At 48.0% G+C, this 23,567-nt stretch overlaps 1 protein-coding gene across 4 annotated transcripts in view; it reads right to left on the bottom strand.

The window, feature by feature from the left end:
* MGLL (monoglyceride lipase) overlaps nt 2,824-23,567 on the bottom strand; it is a 90,192-nt gene continuing 69,448 nt past the window's right edge. For all 4 annotated transcript variants that reach the window (XM_021409263.1, XM_021409264.1, XM_021409262.1 and 1 more), the window contains 5 exons: nt 17,353-17,489; nt 16,215-16,325; nt 10,160-10,249; nt 5,861-6,076; nt 2,824-5,396 (listed from right to left, as the gene is read on the bottom strand). In XM_021409263.1, the coding sequence (XP_021264938.1) occupies nt 5,271-5,396; nt 5,861-6,076; nt 10,160-10,249; nt 16,215-16,325; nt 17,353-17,489 (680 nt within the window). In that variant the 3' untranslated portion in view covers nt 2,824-5,270. The remainder of the gene's footprint in view (nt 5,397-5,860; nt 6,077-10,159; nt 10,250-16,214; nt 16,326-17,352; nt 17,490-23,567) is intronic.

Below are 23,567 nucleotides of genomic sequence, written 5' to 3'. Positions count from 1 at the left end.
CAGAGTGCTCGGGGTGTCCTTGAATGAAGCACGTGTTTTCTCCAAACCTGTGCTGGAGTGCCCAGGTGTTTCCACTCCTCTTGGAGGACTGTAGCAGAAATGCTGAGTCGCAGCTTGAAGCAGTAATTGAGCACCTGCTGGGAAGGCAGAGCCAACCCAGGGGAGCTCAGGTGTGTGCAATGCAGTGCACCTGAGTGACTGGAAGGGGTGGAGGCAGGATCCGCCCCTTCCCAGATCTCATTTAAGGGTTGGTAGTGGAGGCAAGGGTATTCCTCTGGAGATCCACGCATACCTGAGACCTAAGGGTAAGCGGGTTCTTTCCTTTGTTTCTGCATTCACTGCTGACACATCTGGGCATATCCTTACTTGCTGCAGCTTAGGACTTTGCTACTATGCTGCTATTGCTGCCCTTTCCATCTTGTTATAGTGTTACAAGAATGTAGGCATTTGCTGTCTTCTCCCTTCCTGTGTGTCTGGGTGGTTTTGGTGGCAAATAGCAATGATTGTGCAGCCTGTTGACTACAGAGATGATCTTGGTTCAGGGAATGAAGATCCAAGCCCATCCCTGTAGGAATGCACAGTTTTCCAGGGGGAAGGGCAGTAGCATGAGAATGACTAATGCTGCTGAAGCGGGGGACTGGCCTTGGAGAAGTTCAGACTCTGGTCAGCCTTTTGGGACTCGCAAGCAGCGCTTCAAGGAGCATCGCCACGCTGTAGGAGCTGGCAGTGAGACGGATATCTCTGAGAGACTCGGGCTGTCATGGTCAAATACACAGCAGAGATGGCACCTTCTTGTGTAGCAGCTTGCAGGCGCTGTGCTGGCAGACTCATCTGCTTGGGGTGGCACTGGGTTGCTCTTGCTTGCTGCAGGGAGCCAGGTTTTGTCTGGGCTCGGTTCTTGGGGCCGGCTCCTGCTGGGGCTGGCGGTGGGGAGCAGAGCTTGGCTGGCTCCCGGCTCGCAGGGCTGGCTGTGTTGGCAGAGCAGGTTTTGTTTCACTTTTTGAAGCTAAAACAGATTTGACATGACGAATTTATTAAGATAAGAGAGGCTACCCTGGTAAATCACTTGTCATAGCTGAGGCCTGTTTTGAATCAAGGTGATGTGTCTGCCTGCCTCGTGGGGTCAGGCTGGAAACGAGGTGGGCTACTGGCAATAACTGGGTGAGGTCTGCGCACAGTGTAGGATCAGCACTGGGGAAGGGACAGGTGTGGTCGCTCCTTTTGCTTTTTTTTTTTTTTCTTGCACGCCTGCAGAGTGCTTCAGGAGACTAAAGAAAGCCTTGGAAGAGGATCAGTGCCATGCAGAGAGCTAGCCTGGGTCTTGAGGGTCTGGCTGCTCAGTTCCCAAAATAAACTCAGAGAAATGAGTGTGAGAGCTTTCCTCTCCCTCCTCCTGTTGCCAGCAGAACAAGCTTGAGGGGAAAGAGAGTGGGACTGAAGAATGCCATCTGCTCCAGGCCTGCTCCCTGCTGACGGTGGCTCCCGGGTGGTTTTCTGGCAAATGGTCCCGGCAGGTCTGCTTGCTCCCTGCTCTCTTGCTGGTATGGCAAGGCATGAAGCTGTGCTTTGGCACAGTGTGTGAGCAGCAGGGAGGTAGGGGAGTGCTGTGGCAGGGTCAGATGTGTTGGTTTGTGGGCTCAGGGTGGTATTTTTGGTTTGGTTTTTGTTTTCAAAGAATGCCAGGGGAATGTGATGGAGCTTTCCTATAGAGGAAGCTGTGCTGGTCTGTGTTGTGCTGAGGTGACATTAAAACCCCGGCAGGAAAACATTCCTCCCTCTTTATTCTTTTATCCTATTGCCTCTCTGCTACCCAGGGTCATCCCAATGCCATTCGTGCGAGGCTGCAGCAATGATGAATTGTGTGAGGCTGTGCAGAGACCTGCTCCAGAGGGAAGGCAAGTAAATGCGTTAGCTACCATTCCTTCAGATATTCTTTCAGAGATGAAGGCTGATCTTTCATATCAGGGCTAAGATGACATTCTGTCTCTCCCTTCTGCTCAGAAGGTTTTATTCTAACACATTCTTGGCACAGCATCGCAAGAGCCACCAATATTTCTATGAATTTTATTAAGCCTGCTTCCATAACGGGAGCCAGAAATCTGCTCTCCTCCTCCTCCCTGGATGTAAAACTGAATTTTAACCAAGAGTTTTAAAACAAGCTTGTTGGCGGCAAGTTCAATCTCCCATTGAGGAACTGGAAACACTTTGGGTGAATTGTCCAGAATGCTTTTTCTGCAGAGACGCCTCTCATCGGGCTCAGTACATTCAAAGCTGTTCAAGGTATGGGCTTTGTTCATCTCCTCCCGGGATGACTGCTCCTTCTGTCCCAGTGCTGGAGGAGGCAGCATTCCTTGTTTCCTGGTGTGACATTTTCCCATCATGTATGCAGTTAAACAATGGTGACAGTGGCCTGGAAACACCAGGAGACCTGCAGTTCCCTAAGGAAGGATGAGGGCGATGAAATGTGATGGGCTGTGGGAAAGATTTGGATTTGATTTCAGGTTGAATGTTAGGAAAAACTCCTCAGAAAGCATGGTTGGGCACTGGCACAGGCTGCCCAGGGAGGTGGGGGAGTCACTGTACCTGGAGGTGTTGGAGAATTGTGGAGATGTGGCACTGAGGGACGTGGTTATGAGCACGGTGGGGATGAGCTGACAGTTGCGTTAGATGCTCTTAGAGGTCTTTCCCAACCTTAATGATTCTATGATTCTATCGCTTTCCCAACAGCAAGGGTACCCAAATGCCCCAAGCCTGGATTCAGTATCTCTCAGATCTCTCCCCAGAGGGATGGTGATAGCAAACAATGCCCTCAAACACACTCTGTTCAGAAAACATAACTTTATTATTGGTTGCAATATACATTGTATTCCTTTAAGAATCCTAAACTTGTATATGGTTTCCCACTCAAAATACATGGGTATGTATATATGCTTTTATATATGTATATATATATAAATGTATTTTATCGAACTGGGACACAACAGAACGAGAGAGACAAATTACTTGGAAAAATAAGTGTGATCTCCGAGGGTCTGCGCTGGCAGTGTGCTAAGGTAAGTGGTACAAAAAGGATGGGCCAAGTGGAAAATGCGGTGGGCGGGGGGGAATGCTCTCCCAGTGCTACAGGTGGTGGCATGGATGGCAGTTGCACATCACTATTGCTCGGTCACGGATGCCACCTCTTCTCCAAGGCAGACTGGTCTCTGCACAGCAACATTTGTAAGGCCGGCTGTGCTCCCTGCACATGGTACCTGCTGCTGGGAAATAGCTTAATTACATTTCCCTTGGCAGCAGCTCTGCTCGTTGCTAATCTGGTCATTGAAGGAAGGGTTCCTCCAGGGCACGGGGAAACTGAACTGGGTCAATATAAAGTAGCTTACGTGCAGGGTAAGGGAGCAGCAGGTACATAATTGTTTGCTAACCTGATTTTCAATCACAGCTTCCCTCGGGCAGCCAGCACCGCTGCACAGAGGGACAAGTTCCCCAGATGCACGTAACTGCCTTCCTTTCCTTTCTTCCGAGCTGCAGATGTGTCGTGGCTCAGACACGCTCTGCAAGGCACTGACCGCAGACCCTGGGGCAGGCGGGAGCCAGCAGTGGGCTCTGACCCTCCTGCTCCCCTGCAAAGTGCTTGTCAATTTGGGACATAAAGAATGGGGGCATCGATCCGTTCCTCCTGACTTCCTGGGGAAAAGTGCTTTTGAAAATCCCACCCTCAAGTCATCGTCTTGCTCTGACCCCTGCGACATCTGTCACCGCTGCATCACAGCCACGGGGCTCCTGCTCCGGGGGAGCCTTGTCCCCACCACGGTGTTGCTGTGTCTTTCCCAGCAGCATCTGGCACGGAGCGACCTTGCTCTGGAAAATGAAGTTGCAGCAAAGCAACAGTGTGAGAGTCACTGCAGGTTTAGCAGGGGTGGGTGGGAGCACCTGATTGCACAGGAATGGTGTTTTAATCACAAGTTGGCAGTGCTGGGAGAACTCCAGCTGGTTCCTCCCTTTAAAGGCAGGAAAACACAAGTGGAAAAGTGCCTGCGTTAACCTCTATAAAAGAGCTTTCTTGACTTGGGCCCCTAAGGGCGATTGCAAGGACACAACCTGCACCCAAGCACCCTGCACCCCGGCGTGTTGATGGGTTCTGCCTGCTATTGCACAGAGGTCCCTTTCCTGAATCTCTCCAGAAGCGGCTCCAGGGGCAGCAGGGAGGGGCAAGACCCCCGTGGGAAGGATCCAGCCCAGGGCAGGGGCACGAGATCCCATAATAAGGTTTGCCCCCATGGGAAAGGCCCCACGTCCTCATTTGCAGAAGTGGAGGGAGAGGGGCCAGGTTTAGGGCAGGAGCTTGGCCACGATCTGGGGTCAGACCATGGGTCTCCTGCTGAAGCGGTGGACCATGAGGATGCCTGCTGCTAATCCCCACCCACCAGGTGCTCTGAGCTTCTCTCTAGCGGTTTTTTTCAGGACATTTTCCAACTGATGAAGGGAAACAACAGATTATGACTCTGAAGTTATGGTGAGAGGGCTGGATCCTGATAGGACAGCATTATTCCTCGCCAAGAGAATGAACAATTAACCTTTTTTAGCCTCTCGTCCCATTTCTTCCCCAGCTCCCAGCCACCTCTATATACATAATATATTATATTACTATATTCTCATAAACTCTGCTTTTTCAGTTTCAGTAGCGCAAATGATTAATTCCAAGAGGAAAAAAAAAAAAAGGAAAGAAGGGAAAAAAGCAGCCCCTACGACTATTTACAGAATAGTTCGTCTTGCAGAGGCAATGGGGTTTGGCATTGGGAATAGCCTGGTTTGCAAATGTGCTGCGTGGGCTTGAGTCTACACTCGTCCACTCCTCGCCAGGGCTGTGGAAGGACTGGGTGGTGGGGACAGGGAATCGAAACTGCAAAGTGGAAGATACCGGCTTCTTTAACATACCAAAAAATTATTGCAGTATAAATACACCCCCACGAAAGCAGAGAAGAGGAAGTGATGGAGGAAGCTCGGTGAGTGAGGGGAATCTCAGTAAAATTACCCAACCTGGAAGGCTGTGGGGGCCGCTCCCACAGCTGTCAGTGCTTCCTCAGATTATGGCAAGGGTCATTTACGCCAATGAGTAATGCCCACCCTCTGCCTCTTCCCCCACCCTTTACGCTGTGCATGGCAAAATATCCCACGAGTCCCTCCACGCTAGATTTTTTCCAGAGAGAATTCTACTAACGAAAGCTTCTATTCCCAGAAAACCCCAGTAAGAGCTGCAGAAAGAATTGCTCTTAGGTCTGACTGGTTTCTCCAGCTGCTGAGACCTTCTGGCTGACCCACGTCAGTATTTCTGTGAAGACGGAGGTGGTGACCTCAGGCAGCTCTTTGTGCAGTGCGTGGTAGGCTTCCTCATACACCTGCAGATAGGGAGAGAGCAGGGATTAGCACTGAACAAACACCCTCATGGGCAGAGCAGCCTTCATGGCAATAGCTGGGGGTCCGACGTGTCCTGCTCACACCTTGCCTGGTTTTTCTCCCAGGTGTGGGTGGACCGGAAGATCTTAGTGGACTTTCCAACCTTAATGATTCTATGTGTGTCAGGTTATCACATCACATCAAAGGGATGCCATTGGCAACTGGCACTCTACTTCAAAGAAAGGTCTACCATAGCGTCCCGGCTTCTGTGCTGATGGACCCTGCTCTGCCCGACCCAAACACCCTGGTGCCCAGTGCCAGGCATTCCTTCCTCTGCTGAAGGGCCGGGAACCTGTCTGGTTTGCCAAGCACCAGCCCTGCTTCCCCCAGTGTGACCCTTGCAGTGAGCAGTGCTGAGGCCTACGCTCCCAGGACAGCATCCTAAAAATGGAGAAAGCAAGCTGACCTTCAGCGTTTTGTCCTGGCTCTGCACCGTCTCCATCAGTAAATAGGAGCCTTTGATATCACAGAGCTTGTCGGAAGAGCCATGTAGCACCAGGATGGGCAAAGTCAGCTTTGGCAGAGCTCGCTCGATTCTGGTAATGGCATTCATCAGCTGGATGACGAAGGAGACCTTCATGCCACCGTGGTAGACCAGGGGGTCGGATGTGTAGGACTCCATCTGGCAGGGAGAGAGGAGTGATTTCAGGTTAGCAATAATTTGTGCAGAAAGGACAGAGCAGACAATGAGGAGCCTCTTCCCTTGGCTTGCGCACTTGTTTCCCGCTCCATGAAGACTTCCTGCCATCAGAGCCAAGGCCAACACCTTCACTATGGCTGCCAGGGAATAATGGCTGCCTGTTTCTTCCTAACTAACAGTGAGGAAGAAATTCTGTACTCAGAGGGTGGTGAGGCACTGGCACAGCTGCCCGGAGCTGTGGGTGCCCCATCCCTGGAGGTGTTTAAGGCCAGGTTGGATGGGGCCCTGGGCAGCCTGAGCTGGTGGGGGCAACAAGCCCATAGGTTGGAATGAGATGAGCTTTAACTTCCCCTCCATCCTAAACCATTCTATGACCTAGGCCTGCAGGTAGCTGACACGTCCGCTGCACAGCACTCGTACAGTGAGGCTCTGCTCTGGGTACAGAGGATGCAGACGTAAGGATGGGATTGGGGTAGGCAAAAAAAAAAAAAGTCAACAACTTGCTCAGCCAGACTGTGAGGGGCTAAAAATACACCAGAGCTGGTGCAGAAAGTTGCTAGGAAGGAGTAGTTACTGCAGCAGGCAAATCTACAGTAAATATTTGTATACTGTACGTGGAGACGGCCCACACAGCCACTGCCATCTCAATATTTGCCAGAATGCTTTGATTACGGGTTGGTCTCTGGCACAGCCTCCAGTTTCTCCCAGCCCTGGCAGATGTTTATAGAAATGATGGTTATTTATAGGTTAGCCAAAACCAGCCCTCTTCTCTCCTTGCAGACACGGAGGTCTGTTCAAGTTCTCCTTGCATTGCAGGAAGGTGAGGTCATTGTGAGGTTACCAGGGAGGCAGGAGGACATGACGTGCTGGGGCTTTCCCAACTGGGGCGTTCATTCGCTAGGGGTGTAGAGCCGATTTCCTTCCTTGGTGTCTCTAATGCGTTGGGGCACTAAGCGCTGGAAATGGAGCTGGCAGGGAGGCACAGCTGCACAGAGGCCTTTCCCCATCGTCTTCTTTCTTCATTGAATTCCATCAGCATTTTCATAGAATCACAGAATCATTAAGGTTGGAAAAGGCCTCTGAGATCATCCAGTCCAGCTGTCCACCTGCCACCAATACTGCCCACTAAACCATGACCCTGTGTCCCTTGTTTTGAGCAAACCCACTGGGTTGCACTGGCTACTTAACTTCTTGCTTCAGGTGTACCGACATCTATGTTAGTGCTGCACCAAAGCAGCACAGCCTTGGGATGTTTTATTATTTATTATATTTTTAATTGAAGGACTTGAGGGAGAGGCAGAATCAGGAGAAGAGAGTGGGTGGGTGGACTGACAGAAGTTCCCTTTCCATGGAATAAAATAATGTTGATGAATTCATGTGCACTATGCATCCTCAGTGCCATACATGTTAGGAGAAGGACCTAATAGGTTTCTTTCTCTTGTTCTCTTCCTAAAGAACAGGGAATTTTTTTAGCTACTGAGCTGTCAGCAAAGGTTTTTGTATAGATGATGGAAGGGGAACAAATAATAACTTGATCCCAACCCAGATCCATCAGCAGTGAGTAGGAGGATCCTTTTGCTGGTGAACTAACAAAATCCTTGTCAGAAAGTTAATGCTCAGAGCATGGCGTGAGTGCAAAGCAGAAGCTTCATCCACAGCTTTAAGCTAATAAACAAAAATCAAATAATTAAAAAGGAAAAGATAAAAGATTTAGGAGCTTGCTGTTGCAGTGAAGGTGATTTACTCATCCTGTTTCATTCTGAGGCTTTTATGGGGTATGCTGTCCTTCACCTTGGAAGCAGGAGGGCAGTTTTGAGGTTGCACCTTGCTCTCTTTTGTGTCTCCTGCATTTGATATTGCACACAGATCAAATGAGCATCTCCATGCCATCCTGTGTCGCAGTGCCTACACCCCGAGGACAGCCTGCTGGGAACACAGCCTCATCAGGAAATTCTTGGATGACATCCCAAAAACATTTCCAGAGAATGAAAAGTTGGCCTGGCAGAAGAGTATGTTTAACATATAAATAATGGATGCTTCCAGCACAATGTGTGCTCTGAGGCCACGCAACCCGAGTCCAAGGGGAGGGTGGAGTGTGTGCCAGTGGCAGCCAAAGGACGAGATGCCGTGTTGCCTTCAGTGAGTGCACTGCAGCCCACTGCTGCTATGCCACAGGCAAGTTTGTGGGCAGGGAGCAGAGCAGGGAGGAGTGGGTGTCTTGTTCCTAAGACCACTCTACTATGAGCAGGAGCTACTGAAGCAGACCTGTTCTCATGCATTGTGAAATGCTTTTCCTTCCTGCACGGAAAAGGAAAGGGTAAAAGAAAAACAACACACGCAGGAAGCTCTTGAGACTTGAAGCATCACACAGCGGCAGGAACAGCGGCAAATATTTGGGTGGAAAAAAAACACAGGATAGCATTTATTATAAATTGTTCCCATGGAATAGGGAAATATTTGGACAATATTGTGCTGCAGATTAAGGAAGTTCACTGACACTTTTCTAAATGGGTTGTGACCGGGGTGTCTCCCACTAGCACTTTTCCCTTGTCGTGGTCTTTAGTGCAGCTATTTCAAGCTGAAGATCCAGCTGTTGGAAGCAGGTGTGTTTTAAACTGCCGTCCTTAAAGAGCAGCTGTGGCACACAGTGCCATGTAATGACCCAGTGCTGAGCCAGGCAGAGAGCCACATATCCCAGCCATGCTCACTGCTCAGGGAGGGGGAACACCCTTGAATTCCTGGACCAGAACCCTGGAAGCCTGGTGGCTATTCGATAGGACAGGAGGGTATGGCCTCAGGTTGTGCCAGGGAATATTCAGGATGGGTATTAGGAAGTATTTCTGCTTTGCCACAGGCTGCCCAGGGAGTGGTGGAGTCACTGTCCCTGCAGGTGTTCAAGAACTGTGGAGATTTGGCACTGAGGGACGTGGTTGATGGGCAATACTGGTGGTAGCTGGATGGTTGGACTAGGTGGTCACAGAGGTCTTTTCCAGCCTTCATGATTCTGTGATTCTATTCCGTGAGACTCCTTTTCTTTGCCGTTTCCTAAAGGGTGAGTGAAAGGGAGGAATGTGCTGAAGCTGATGCATTGCTTCAGCTGACATGGTCTTTGGTCCTGATCCTTTCAGCTTCAATTCTAGCATTGCATGACCAGCAGGAGAAGTGACAGCATTTGTCAATAGAGCTACTTGCCATGGCAGTGAGCTCTCCTGCTTTTGAGACATCCTTGGGTGCTGTGTTCTCCATTCAAGCTTACTGAAATACATCAAGTTCTGGGTCATTCTCTTATCTGGACCAAGCAGCTTCACTCACCTGTAGACCACGCCTCCCTGCTTGCTCTCCTCCCTCCACACCAAGAAGGAAAGAACATTGTCATGTGCTGTGGCAGCAGTTGCAAGGACACCTGGCTGTACCAACTGGTGGCATGAATGAGCTGCAATGGTTATTGCTAGGAGCGGGTATGAATGGGAGAAGAGTCTCAAGCTATGGTGACAGAAGTTGATCCTGGAACCACTTCACTCACAGTAGCAGTGGAGCTGGAATTAGGTCGTTACAATGGCTGCTTCAATTGCAGCTCACTTCAGTATTATTCCCAGGCACAGAAAGAATACATAATTTGTTTGGAAAGGCTGTGGCAGAGCCAGGGTGCAATCCAGGAGACCTTGTAGCAAGGTCTTTGGGGCGAGCATGCTTTTTTCATCTGTCTGAATGCATTCAGCACAATGCCATCCTGGTATGTAAGCAGGAATACCAACCTCTGGCACTGGAGAGTTTTGCACTGCAAAGAGCACGGTTGGAACGCAGCCTTCACTAGCATTTGCAGCCTGCATGAGGAGCAGGTGGTGGTGCAGAAGGGACACCCAGAGCAGACATGGGTGCAGGAGGCATGCAGGGACCGAGAGCTGCTTTCCCACGGTGAGCCACATGTTCTGCTCTGTGCAAAAGGGCACGCATCTAGCCCTCGTGATTTAGCAAAATGCCTTTTTTTTTTTTTTTAAGAGAAAAGAGAGGACTGTGACAGGATACCGACAATGCAGTAACTTTAAGTGGCATTAAGGTTCTCACCTCCTTCTTGTTCCTGGAAATTGCATTTGGATCTATTGATCCCAGCGACAAGTTTGGAAGCACAAGGTTGAGTACTTTCGCTGCAAAAACCTGTGGGAGAGGAAAGGAAAGCAACTGGTTAAGGAGCTGGTTAGGGCAAGAGAGAGATAGAGGACCCCATCCTGAGCTGGTGGGGATCAGCACTGAAGTTAAACAGCTGAGAAATGTCAGCTGACACACGAGAGAGATCTGTCCTATGTTTAAAACATTTCTCTTGAAGTGAGTGTCTAACCTGCTCCTGGGATTGGGTGGGTGTGCAGGTCTGACATGTGTCAGCTCTCAGTCCACCACATTGCAACTTCATCGCCCCTTTCCTTTTCCACACTCTCAAGCTAATTTCCAAAAAGGCATCGGTGAGGCACCTTGATGGGAAAATCTGTTCCCATTCCCCATGGAGCTGTTTTTTTCGTGCTTGTCACTGCCCTGTCCTGCTGCCCCAGCTCTGATTTCAGGCTGTGGTGCATACATGATACTCTGTGTCATTTGCAGGAGTTGCCTAGGCTGCACTCTTTCTGATAAGCAGATCCTCAGGGGAACCTGCAAATAAACAACAACAAAATGTGCACGCGTTGGCTAAGGAATCTATTGCTCACTTGTCTCCTGGGAAGGAAACACAAAAGCATTCAGCAGCCCAGGCCTGAAACCGCTGCCAGATGAAAGGGTAGCATCTTTCATTTGAATAGCACTACAAGCACGTTGATACCACGCTTCTGCTCTGTCTTTAATTAAGTGATCACCACTTGAGTCAGAAATTGTGCCATTAGTGTACGTTGCTCTATTTTACGGCCCCTCTGTCTTCTCAGCTAATACCTGCAGGTGAGCTGTCACCTATGCTCCCTGTTTCTGCTTAGATTTAATCACTTCTGAAGCGCTCTGACATTTTGGATCTCAGATGATACATGACAGAGTAATTATGATATTAGAGGAATAACACAAGGTTGAAGTCAAAGCCATCCATTGTGACAAGCAGTAAAGACTCATAGCATATCTGAGAACTTACTGTGCTTTGGGCTGGATATGACTGCTAACAGGGTGTATGGGAACTGTTAGGTCAGGGCCTGAGCCAGTGATTGAGCACCTGGTGAAGGGGTGTAGCCAGCCCTGGGAGCACAGGTGCAAGCAATTGACCTGTGTGACTGGGAGGGATGGTTCCTGGGTCCACTGCTCCTTAACCTCATTTAAGGGCTGGCAGCCACAAGGGAAGTGCCCCTGCTTGGTGGTGATTTCCCTTGGAGTGTTTAGTGAGCCCTGATCCTTGCAAAGGGGTGAGTGATTCCTTCTTTATTACTGGATTGTGACTGCTATCTTTCTTGGGTTTAAAGCAGCTATGTCTGCTGCTGCCTGCCCTTACACAGATGTCCTCATTTCATAGAATCATTAAGGCTGGAAAAGACTGTTAAGATCATCAAGATCAACCTATCTCCACCATGCCTACTAAACCATGTCAAAATGGCACTGTGTGAACAAAAGTAATGTCTGCTGAGGTCTCTGGAGCTCGCTCATTAAAAATATATCCATGCATGTGTGAGTACAATGAGCAAGAATGAGGTTTTCTCTTGTGTTAATGCAATGTGATGATTTGAGGAAAGCATCTGAATGAATTCTAGGCAAGGACTTTGCGCTGACAATACTACAGCAGTTTTGCTTCTCTAAACCACTTACAGTGACCCAGATATGCATAAAGTAACTGTAGATTCTTAGCTGAGATACTTAATTTGGAAATGTAATTGTTGTACGTTTTCTTTATAGTCTATGGAGGCTGAGAGAAACCACCTCAGAACACCTCTGAGATCTGAATAGTGGTTTGGATGTGGCTGCCTCCAAACATTACTGTGTCAGCATCAGGCAATTAGGCTGCCCTAAAATTGGAGCCTGAGTTAAGTGCTAGGGTGAGTTCCTGTGCCTAATGATCACTAAGTGAAGAGGAAAACCCTGACATGAGAGGTTAGCTGATGCTCTCTCAAGATCTGTTTAGAACATCAGCCACAAAATCCATATATTGTTATTAAGGCTGTAGGTAATTAGGTCTAAGACCACACATAAAGGAGGGGGAGGAGGGCTTTCCTTACTTGTAAATTCAGCTGTGGGAGAACGTTACTTGATATACTCTCAGATTACAGAAGAAGTCATGTATTTGATGGCAATGAGCTAAGCACGCTTTTGTCAGATTCACTGTGGCCATTTCTCTGTTCTAAAGATACGTGCTTATCTTCACAGCCCTACGGATGACCTCTGTGACATGCTTTGGAAAATTCCTGAAGCTTCTGCACGCCTCTGGAGTTCTGCCAAACAGCTACAGAAATGCAGCTGGATCTGGTCCCCAGCACTTCCAGCCCAGGTGAGTGGTGTCAGCGCGGTCATTTCTGGTGTTCAGCTGCATAAGGAAGGCCTAGGCTCTGTAGATAACATGTCAGGTGTGTCCACATATACATGTTTCATGTGTGCAGACAAACTCTTATTTACACTATCTTTTGGTATAGAAGACTGGTTGGGAAAGGACTCTGACCTTTGGAGGTCTTCAGATCTGCAGGAAGTACACCCTCCATACTTGGATTCGTAGATTCATTAAGGTTGGAAAAGACCACTAAGACCACGTAGTCCAAACCCAACCCACCGCCACTGTGCCCACTGACCACGTCCCTCAGTGCCACATCTCCTTGGTTCTTGAACACCTCAAGGGACGGTGACTCCACTGCTCCCTGGGCAGCCTGTGCCAGCACCTCACCACTCTCTCTGAGAAGAAATTATTCCTGAAATCCAACCTGAACCTCTCCTGGCACAACTTAAGTCCATCATCTCTTGTCCTGTGATCCATGGTCATATCCAGTGGGAAACTCAAGTTTTATGTTATAATCAAACAGTCAGAAGGTTCCCCTGGGCCTTAAATGACTATGAGCGATGTGATGCAACCTGTGACATGCTGGACTTTAATTAAAAGCCATGCTATTGAAAGGCTGGCTGTGTTTGATATATGAAGTGTTTATGTCTCTGGTTCAAAGTGGCAATTGTTGGTTCTTGAGATAACTGCTCCCAGATGACCAAGAGTGCAATGCTGGAGATATTGGCTGGGCTGAGGATGACACTTTAGAGCACCAGTTATTTGAGCTGCTCAATGCAGATGTGTGAGATCCTAATACTGTTTGGATCTCTCACCTCTCTGTGAGAATCATCTCAGAATAAGATTGGATGGAGAGCTGAGCATTGCCTCTTGACTGGAAGTGCAACTCAAAGCTGACTTCATGGGCTTTGTGTTGGTTTAACTGCATGGGTGCTTTGCAGTGTAGACATGTTTCTTCTGAACAGAGCAATCCCTGTCCCCACACACAGGGAAGGTCTATGTGCTTACTTCTCTCTCAAGATCTACTCTTGACCAACTGCTTGAGTGAATGCTTTTTAGTTCAGTTCACTGACAAGTGAGCTGGATTATCAAAAAGGTGATGTGTGAGCTGCGTAAGCTAGCCAGGCTCATTGGCTGAGCAGAAAGATCTTGGGAAGAAACACCGTGATGAGCTATTGTTATCAGGCTGAGAGCAACGGGTACAGGGGTGTCAGGGAGATGGGATATCAGGAATACAATACGGTATATGGTCAGGGAGATGCCAGGTATGATGTCTCCACACCCCAGCAAGAGGCCAAATGGAAAACTCAAAAAGCAAAGAGACATTCTTGTGTACTGATTCTGTAAGGCATATGTTGTGGGTTGGGATTATTATTTCCTAAGAGATTGTGCTGCCCACTCTATTTCACAGTATTCAGCAGCAGAAATTTAGCAGGACACGCTTCCTTACCCTCATGCTGCTCTTTGACAGCATGTGTGATTCCTGTCCCTTTGAAATTCAGAAGGCTCAGAGCCAAGTTTGGTCCAGAGGGAGTTGAAAAGGTGAGAGCAGCGGGATCCTGCTCTCCTCACCAGGTTTGGAACAAGTAGGTAGGTGTTTCTATCAGGATTCCCAGGGAACTGGATGAATTGTGTTGCTGCTTTGAGCTCTCATTTGTTTAGCCAAGGTAAATTCTTGCTCAGCTGGAAACTGCCCCAGCGATGCTGAATGCAGTGGTCCCTGGGAAATGGCTCACAGCCTGAAAGTCGCACTGGTTCCAGGGGGAAACCGAAGCCTTTGAGCCACAGAGGCACTGGCACCAATGCTGTGTCCTTTGGCTCTCAGAAGGAAAAGCACACAAGTGTTTTCAGCTCAGCTTTTTGGGAAATAGCAGCTTTTGCAGGAATACTCTGATTGCTTTCACTCCTTCCTCTTGCAGATATCTTTCCAACTCCAGGAATGATTTTGAATACATTTGACAGAGCAGAGCTAATTCAGAAATAATTACATTTTTATCAGTTTCGAGATGCAGCAATAGATTTGATAGAGAAAGGAATGTGCTGTGAACTTCTATTATTGTTGATTTACTATTGAGATGCTCCCTTGGAATGTGATCCCATACACAACTTTGCAATACTCCAGTTAGAGATTAGGACTTCCTGCTCTGAAATTAAACAACTATCTGCTACTGACCTGCAAGAAGCCAGACTGCAGTAATATTAGTTTCCATAGAGCTGGTTAGTCCTTATTTCAGGAAGGATCTAGCACCTAGTAAACTGAATAGCTCTAAAAGGAAGAAAAGCTTTCTGCATTTTCCTCCTGTGGGGAGTCACTCATGAGGAAAACAGTGACTGGCATCCAGGTGGTGCAGCTCTCAGCAGGGTTTGGCATTTTAAGGCTGGAGGTCTCAACACATTTCCTTCTATGGAAGAGTGAGGTGATTAAAAGCCACCCTTGGTGCTTGTAATCTCCTTTTGTGGGGTCAGTTGGTGGCTTAGGTACAGCACAAGGTGTGACAGGATTATGCTGAAAGCTGAGGCAAGATGTTTCCTCTTTCTCAGGGAAAAAAGAGGAGGAGAAATAGCTCAGAAGTAGATTAAAATAAGAAGCTAGCCCTAGAAGAGTCTAAGGAGGAAGGTTAAAGGAATGAGGACTGCGGGAATGAGTTGTTCTCTCATTGCTGCTGCCTTAGCTGGTGCTTCCCTTTGCTTACAGTTTTTTTGAGAGCTGTTTATTCTCTTAAGCATCCAGAAAGGAGGGGAGAGCTGAGGGTCGGCTGCCTCCCTAGGGAAGGGCAGAGCAGGCAGTGCAAACTGGGGTCAGGAATAACTCAGGACAGGAAATGTGGATGGGAGGAGGTGAAGCCTAAATACTAACAGAGGAGATGCTTCTCTGCACAAGGACCAGTGATGGTACTAAGCCAAGGTGCTGCTGTTGGGGTGGTGATGCTCTAGATGGAAGCCATTTAGGCTTGTGGATTCCTGCAACTCAAGAGCTCTAGTTTTGTTTAGAAATTGGTCACCCCCCAAATGTCAAAAATAACCCCAGCCTGACATCGCCAGCAGCCTGTGTTGCAACTGCACCAGACTCTGTATGAGTCAGGGAGAAAACTAGGGGAGAGGAAGGGGAAGGCCGGCGCTGTGTGGGCTGCCACGGGGCGTGTGATGACAGCACAGTCTGCTGCCACCTCCAGTGGTGCATTGCTCTCTGACTCCCATTTAAATAAGCTTTTCTGGATGAGTTCAGGATTCACTTCCCCTCCAAATAGTGGGTGCAGCTGTGGGAGAGGCATTCCAAAGCAATGAACTGACTGGCATCCAGGTGGCACCTATCTTAGTGGGTTTGGTGTTCTCATACAATCATTTGAGTTGGAAGGGACCCTTAAAGGCCATTTGGTCCCACTCCCCAGCAATGCACAGGGACAGCCACAGCTCCATCAGGTGCTCAGAGCCCGTCCAGCCTGACCTTGGCTGTCTCCAGGGATGGGGCACCACCACCTCTCTGAGCAAGTTGTACCTCACCGCCCTCATTGTAAAAACAAACAAACAAACAAAAAGCTTCTTCCTTATATCCAGTCTGAATCTCCTCTCTTTTGGATTGAAACCATTTCCCCTTGTCCTAAGGGTAGAAGGCTGGAGTTCTCAATACATTTCCTTCAGTGGAAGAGATGACTGGGTTCACTGGGGGTTGGCTCTTACCTTGATGGGGGTGGCAACTTCTGGGCTGGCAACCACCAGAGGAGAGATTAGCAGCATGCCTGAAAAGTCACTGGGTCTCTCGCTGGCTGTCAGAATGGAGATGGCTCCTCCCTGCAATGCCAAATAACTCGGCTTAATGCACATCACAGCATCTTGCTTATATAGTAATCCTGTTACTGGAAAGGTTTAGTTCAAAAAAGCAAACTAATTCTGCCCGGACTACCCAGCATGCAGAAATCCTCACTTGTTACTGCGAATTACTCTTCTTGTCCACGTCACCAACCCCTCCAGCCCAGCCTGACACCGTGCACCCCGCACATCATTTTGAGCCAAACGCGGCCAGGCTCAGCCCGAGGATAGAGAGAGGGTTGGGGGATGCAGGCACTTGGCTGGCTTGCTGTGGGAAGTTCGCACAGGATTAGTTGCCAAGGGAAATCTTTGGTGATCTTCCACGCTGCTGGAGAAGCAAGGGCTCGTTAAATGGAGCAGCAGCGAGAAGCATCTGAAAGACCTCGCTGGGAAATTAGCTCCTTGTTACTGCGGCTTTGGAGCGCGGCGAGCACTTCAGAGCATGCCATGCGTTCTTATGCAAGAACAATCGTTTATCTGAGCATGGGCAGAATCCCAAAGCACTTATTCATTTTTCTCTCCTCCGGGAAGGCAGGGGGAGAAGATCAATGACATCAATGGGAATACTGCTCGCTTGAATAAAGGGATTTGGCCCGTGCTGTCTGAACCAGACTTCAGATCTGTTCACCAAATCATTGCCTTTGTTTTTGCAGCCCTAATCCTTGGTGCATTTTCCTGTAAGGTTGTTTAACAGAATGAGGCTACACGATGCTTTCGTGCTTCATCCCCTAGCTGCTCACAAAGCTTTGGAGGGCTTACCCTTCTGGTTACTGGGTAAAATGAAAGGAGAAATCCAATGCTACATGGGGGGTGGTAGGATTCATCAGGTTCCCAGTGTGACTGAACCGTCCTGCTAAATAACAGGTCCATTGTTGTAAATGGGCGCTAATTAGGGCCATGATCCAGGTAGAGAAGTTAAGGGCTAGGTATACTGGAGGCAGATCTTGTGGGGTAAGGCGTGCTGACAAATCAGTTGTACCCAGCAAGGAGAGGTGGGGACGATGCTTACCATGGAGTGCCCCAGGATGAGGATGGGCAGCCCTGGATGATCCTTTTTCATGAGATCAATGTGCTGCAAGCTGTCCCTGATGAAGACGTGGAAATCGGAGACAACCATCCGATCTCCCTCGCTCTGGCCATGGCCAACTGTAGGGGAAAAGGAAAACGTGCATCTGAGTGATTTGAAGCAGTGGCTGCAGTCAAGAAAGGCTTTATTGAAACATGCCTGTTGGGCTGTTACTGTCCTTCTCCTACAGTCTTTTAGAGGTTGTGAAGTTTTGTCCTTGGAGATCTTCAAAGGACTCCTGGATGTGGTCCTGGATACCCAACTCTGGATGTCCCTGTGGTTGGAGCAGGTTGGAGCCTTCCCACTAGGAGCTGAGGAGCGTTCAGCAGAAGCCAAGTGGTGGGGAGGCAGCAACCCATAGTGGGGATACATCAGGTGGCACACCCCTTCTAAACGAGTGCTCATGCAAACTGTGCTGCACCTGGGTGCTGCTAGCTCATTCTGTATCTGGGAATTATCTTGTTTAATCAAAGGGAAAGGAATGACAAAAATGGGAGATGAAGAGTTGCCGTGGAAACAGTGGTATCCCTGGCAGAGGTGAACTCAGCAGATCCACAAGCACAGTCCCAGGCAGTTCTGAGCTCACAAAGGCTTGAAATTAATCACAGAATCACCAAGACTGGAAAAGACCTCCAAGATCATCTAGTCCAACTGCCCACATACCACCAATATTTTCACACTAAGCCACGTCCCTTACAGAATCATAGAATCCACCTTGGGGAAGCACTTTGCATGTGTACAGCACCATGTGTACAGCATCCCCTCCTGCGTGCCTCCCTGGGGCTTCTCCAGTGGGAACAGACTGTGGGGAAAGATTCAAAGGCACAAAGGGCAATGGTTTGTCAAAGCCCACCGTCTAAGAAAATCTGAACTCCAGACTTGCTTGTTTGCCCTTCCATGTAGTCTCCCAAGCTGGGACTCCTGGCAGTGAACACTGCAGTCAGCCATGACGTCTACCTAGCCAACCCAGAGATGTCATCCTGGTCAATTGCAAATAATATATTACTGGTGCTGCTTTCCATGCACACACTGCAGTTTCTGCCAAAATATGATACTGTAAGCATCTCCCATGGGTCAGTGACCAGAAACATATCAAAGAGACAATTAAAATAAGAGCTGAAATGAGCTACAGAAGTGAAGCCATGTGTGGGGCTAGTGCATCTATTTGCCTTTTTCCCAACCTCTATATACTTTCTGTCATCTCACTTTGTGGAGCTCAAAGGTGTCTTTTGCTTAATATTTGAACTGCAGATTTAACAGGCTGATAGGAGTTGAGCAGTCCAGAGAGAGGAACCCATTCTCTTAGCAGAGCTCTGCACTTCCACTTCTTTTTTCTCTGGTGCACTTGCTTCTTGTATCTCCTTCTGTGCAGTCTGTGCAAGACAGCTGAGCAAGCAGAAATAGCAATATCGCCAGGGCCCAGGTCTGTATATGGGCTGTGAGTCTGTCTGGGGGCTGTGAGGCTTTGCCCTATTTTTGGATAGAGATAGGCAGGTCTGAAATGCCTCCTTGGTTGTTGGTCCCACTACAAAACAACAATACTGCCCATAACAGAACGGTATCTATGTAGCTCTTGGCTCAGGAAGCCAAGAGGTGCCTGTGCGACAGCTATGATGAGCACACTACTGGATTTCTCCAGGTTTATGGTAATTTTATTGATTACTTAATGAACCTGTCCTTTTAGCTACTAAGCTACCGTTCCCCACTCATGGCACACAGCAGCGCGTGGGGAATAGTTTGTCTGCACGTATGGTACAAGAAGACCATGCAAATCTTCGCATCAGTGCTCCCTGCCAGATGGCATTGGTTGTATATACTCCTTTTCTCTGCTCCTCTCCAGGAAACCAAACTTATTCCACCAGAGAATGAGTTTATTGAAAGTTCAAATCTCCCAGCTGAGAAAGCAAGAGGGAAAAGAGCTAAGATCTCTTCTGTTAAATGAAAGCCATGTGCACAACTGAACATCAATAAAGTCACGGGTATTGACATATTTTTCTCTGATCTTTTGCCTCTGGAGCTATTAAGAATGAAAGGTTGGGTTCATCCTTGATGTGAAGCTATCTGCTTTGAGTTTTGCTTGGAAAGAAGCTGACGTAGTGGTCCCACAGGAGCCAACCAGTGGCTGCCCAAAGCCACGTGAGACAACAGCCACGAGTGAGTTCCCATTGCATCTCTCCTCCTGGGGCCGCTGGTTTCAACAAGACAAAGCCTTTGCCATGAGACTTTTTGAGATGCATGTCTGTTAAGAGCTGTGACTGCCCATGCACATCTTCACAGCTCAGTTTTCATAGCCTGTTGAGTAGCTCTTATAGCTATCTGGCTTCATTGCCAACTTGTGTGCTTCATATCCATGCAGTGGCTCAGTTATCGACCATTTCAGGCTCTAGGTACTAAGGTAGTTGTGGGCACCCTTTACTAGATGCAAGCCTTTAAAAAGAGAATTTACAACTTTTTTTCCCAATTGCCATCTAGGATTAGGAGGTCTGAGCCTCCATTTCCAACTGAACACATCGCTGCTAAACAACATGAAACAAAGTCTGAATAAAGGCTGGAGGGATCTGGCCCACTATGCACAAACTATTTTCTGCATGAGCTTGTTCAGATTGCAGCTCTACCACTGCAGGGGCATGAACAGTGACTTGTGATCAGTCAACCCTGTCTGAAAGCATGACCTCAGAGCATGAGTCCTCCTATGGCTATAGATCCTCCAAAGTTACACACTTCTCTGGGTGGAAGAATGCTGACTGCCTGAGCAGGAAGACAAAGCTGAGGGTTCAGCAATGGAATATATGATGGTGTGAGGCTCTGGGGATTGACTTATCACTGCATAGGTATTGCTCTGCCTGCACAATGGAACCTCTCAGTCGGGATAAGCTCAGCAATGCTGCTCATCTTAAAGAGAGCTGCATCCTCATCTGGGTTGATAACGAGGGGGAAGCTGCTAAACAGTTCCTCTGCTGAGAAAAAGAGGGGAAGAATGAACGAGAAGGTGCTTTGACAACTTTTGTCTTACCATCACGCTGCATTCTCTCTGGAGAAGGAGGGAGCTTCAAATCCTCAGCAAATCATGCCCAGCCGTGATGAGAAAATCCCTCCAGGCTCTCCACTCCATCACGCCTGTGCAGAGTCTTGTTCTCTGGCTTTTAGATAAGCCCCAGGCTATATGTGTTTCTTTCTCTTTCTAGCACCAGACCCTCCCAGCAAAGGCACTGCCCGACCCTGTGTGCCCAGGTGTGCTGTGAGACGTTCCTCAAAGCTCCAGCTGCGACATTTTGCCACAGAAGATGAGGTGAAATTGAAAGTGCAGTGTAAAATGCTGACTTCAGCTATGCTGCTGTAAATTTTCTGATGTCAGAGGTGTTCCTTAAAGCTCATAGTCATGGGAGAGCAGAAATTATGGTCTATGTTGTTTTTTCAGCCTTTGCTCACTATTTATTATGGAAAAGCCATAAAATGTAGAGAGAGGACATGAGAAAGCTGCCTGGGGAGCAGTAACTCTCCAGGCAGTCTGGATCTTGACTATTCATATATTTGGAGGCTTCCTGCTTTGGGAGAATTTAGATGGTTTGGATCCATGTTTATTGCAGTAAGAATACCACCACAGGCACTGGTGAGGTGAAATGCTGTCTCCAGCCAACTGATGGTAGAAGTAATCAACAGGAACACAGGGCTTGACTCCTGGCTTAGGATCCATCACACCATGTGCTTGTTTTTCTCTCTAGATGCCTAACTGTGGTGATGGGACAAGGGGAATTGGTTTCAAACTAAAAGAGAGCAGATTTAGATTTAGACTGGATATAAGGAAGAAGTTTTTTACAATAAGGGCAGTGAGGCACTGGCACAGGTTGCCCAGAGAGGTGGCGGTGCTCCATCCCTGCAGACAGCCAAGGTCAGGCTGGATGGGCTCTGAGCACCTGATGGAGCTGTGGGTGTCCCTGTGCATTGCAGGGGTTGGACGAGATGGCCTTTAAGGGTCCCTTCCAACTCAAAAAATTCCACGATCCTAACTCCAAGAATTTAAAGTGGGAGAACCACTGAGAGGGAGGGCTGGGAGAAGTTCGGGCACTCCAGGATTACTGCTCCCAGGGCATAAATACATTTGGAATTGCACTAACAATGGAGTACGGATGCAGGAGCAGCTAAATGCGAGGCCTGCCATGTTAACAAACTCCAGCTTAGGAGCTGCTCCTGCAGAGCAGAATCCCACACCAAAGGGACACTTCTTAATGATGTCAGAGGGGGCCATTTGCAAAGCTTGCTGCAGCAGCCTCTGGTTTAATAAGCTGGAGCGTGGATGTGATTCCACTCCCAGAGGGGCTATGGGAGGTCAGAAAGGTGATCTTACTGCTCCAGCACATTGCAGCACACTGGGCAGCAGTGAAGGAAGGATTTTTGCAAGATCCTGTGCTAAGCTCAGCCCTCTTCTTTCTCTACTTCTTTGATCAATGAGCTTACTGGAGTCTGACAAGTCCATTTTAAACAAACGCCAAAATGTCTTTTGGAGGAGGTTTTTACATGAGCATTATGCATTTATGAACGTTGTGAAAGATTTGCTTTGTTCCTCCGGGCCTCAGGTTTCTGCCCCAAACTGGAGATGGGATGGGCCATGATACAGCATGATGCTTTGCCAGTGCTCACCTTCAAAGCACAGAGTGAAGCAGATAGAGTCTTCAGGAGTGTTTTAGTCTTGGAATTCGGTGTAGCAGCTAATTAAGTGGTGTCACAAGGCATTACAGCTGATGCCTGTATTTATGGGATCTATTTAAACTTGTCTGAGCAAGGACTGCTTTTTCTTGCACGTGTACAGCACCCAGTGCTGTAGGGCGTCATCACAGACCTTGGTCCCAGGTACTGCAAGATCTAAATGTAATAATTAATTCTAATCCAAGAATGTAAGGCAGCGCATTTTTGCAGAGGAGGAGATGGGAGAAAGCACATAGATGGAGAATGTGGGTGATACGATACACAAGATGACACTAATAATGGGTGTACATAACAAATGTGCGAAGCCTTCATTTTCTGCTTGGGTGTTTTTTTTTTTTTGAGGTTTAATGAAAGAAAATAATGAACAAGTAAACACTTCAAATTGTCAGAACAATTCACTCCTGAACAAGCTATACTTGGTTTATAATGAATCAAGTACACATCTTTTTCATCAAGTGAGCAAAGCTCATTAATTAAATATATTAGATTTTAAAGCCCCCGGTGTTTAATTATTCGTTTAACAAGCAGTATATCTAATCCACCATCCAGACACACAAACAACGAAAGCAACAGGAATAAGCTTCAAAGCAGGACAATCAACAACTGGAAAAGTCAACAGATTGTTCCTTTATCCTCAGGAACACGTAAAGCAAATGTTCTACTTGCAGAACAAATATACACAGGAAACACCTCTGATTCCATCAGAAAGAGCCCTGCTCAACAAAGCAGCTTCCTTGCCCTGAGAGCACCCTCATCACAGCAAGGGAGCCCATTCTGCTGCTTCTTCCCCACTGCCTTTTTCCGTTCCCCAGCAATAGAATTATAGAATCATTAAGGTTGGAAAAGACCACTGAGATCAAGTCCAGCTCTCAAACCATCACCACAATGGCCACTAGACCATGTTCCTTAGTGCTGCATCCATACATTTCTTGAATGCCTCCAGGGACAGTGACTCCACCACGTTCCTGAGCAGCCTGTGCCAGTGCCTTATGACTTTTTCTGAGTTATTTTTCTAATATCCAACCCTACTCTCTCCTGGCACAACTTGAGGCCATTACCTCTTGTCCTAAGGCCATTCTCTCTTGTCTTAAACCAAGTCTGATGCACTCAGTAGTGCCTGCCCTCTGTATGTCCATACTCTTCATTTTGCAGGCAGTTGTGAAGGGCAGGACAGAGACAACTGAGCCAGCTGAGAAGCACTGGGAACTTAAAGAAGGCTCACCCTAACCACTGGTTCCATCTTTATCTGCTTTGAGGATCTGAAATATATCACAACAAATGCTTATAGCTGGCAACTCTTATCTGTTTTTCCCTGTCTGAGCAGCCCTTGGCATCCCTTCTTTTGTACCACCTATACAGATACAGTGAATGTACCATTTCTCATGACAATAGCCAGGTTATAAAGCCATTAGCTATGGTACCCAGCAGTACCTCTCCACCCTCAGTGTTTTATA

The sequence above is a fragment of the Numida meleagris genome, chromosome 11 (genome assembly GCF_002078875.1).
Source record: "Numida meleagris isolate 19003 breed g44 Domestic line chromosome 11, NumMel1.0, whole genome shotgun sequence".
Classification (NCBI taxonomy): domain Eukaryota; kingdom Metazoa; phylum Chordata; class Aves; order Galliformes; family Numididae; genus Numida; species Numida meleagris.
This window is presented reverse-complemented; position numbering and strand designations above follow the sequence as displayed.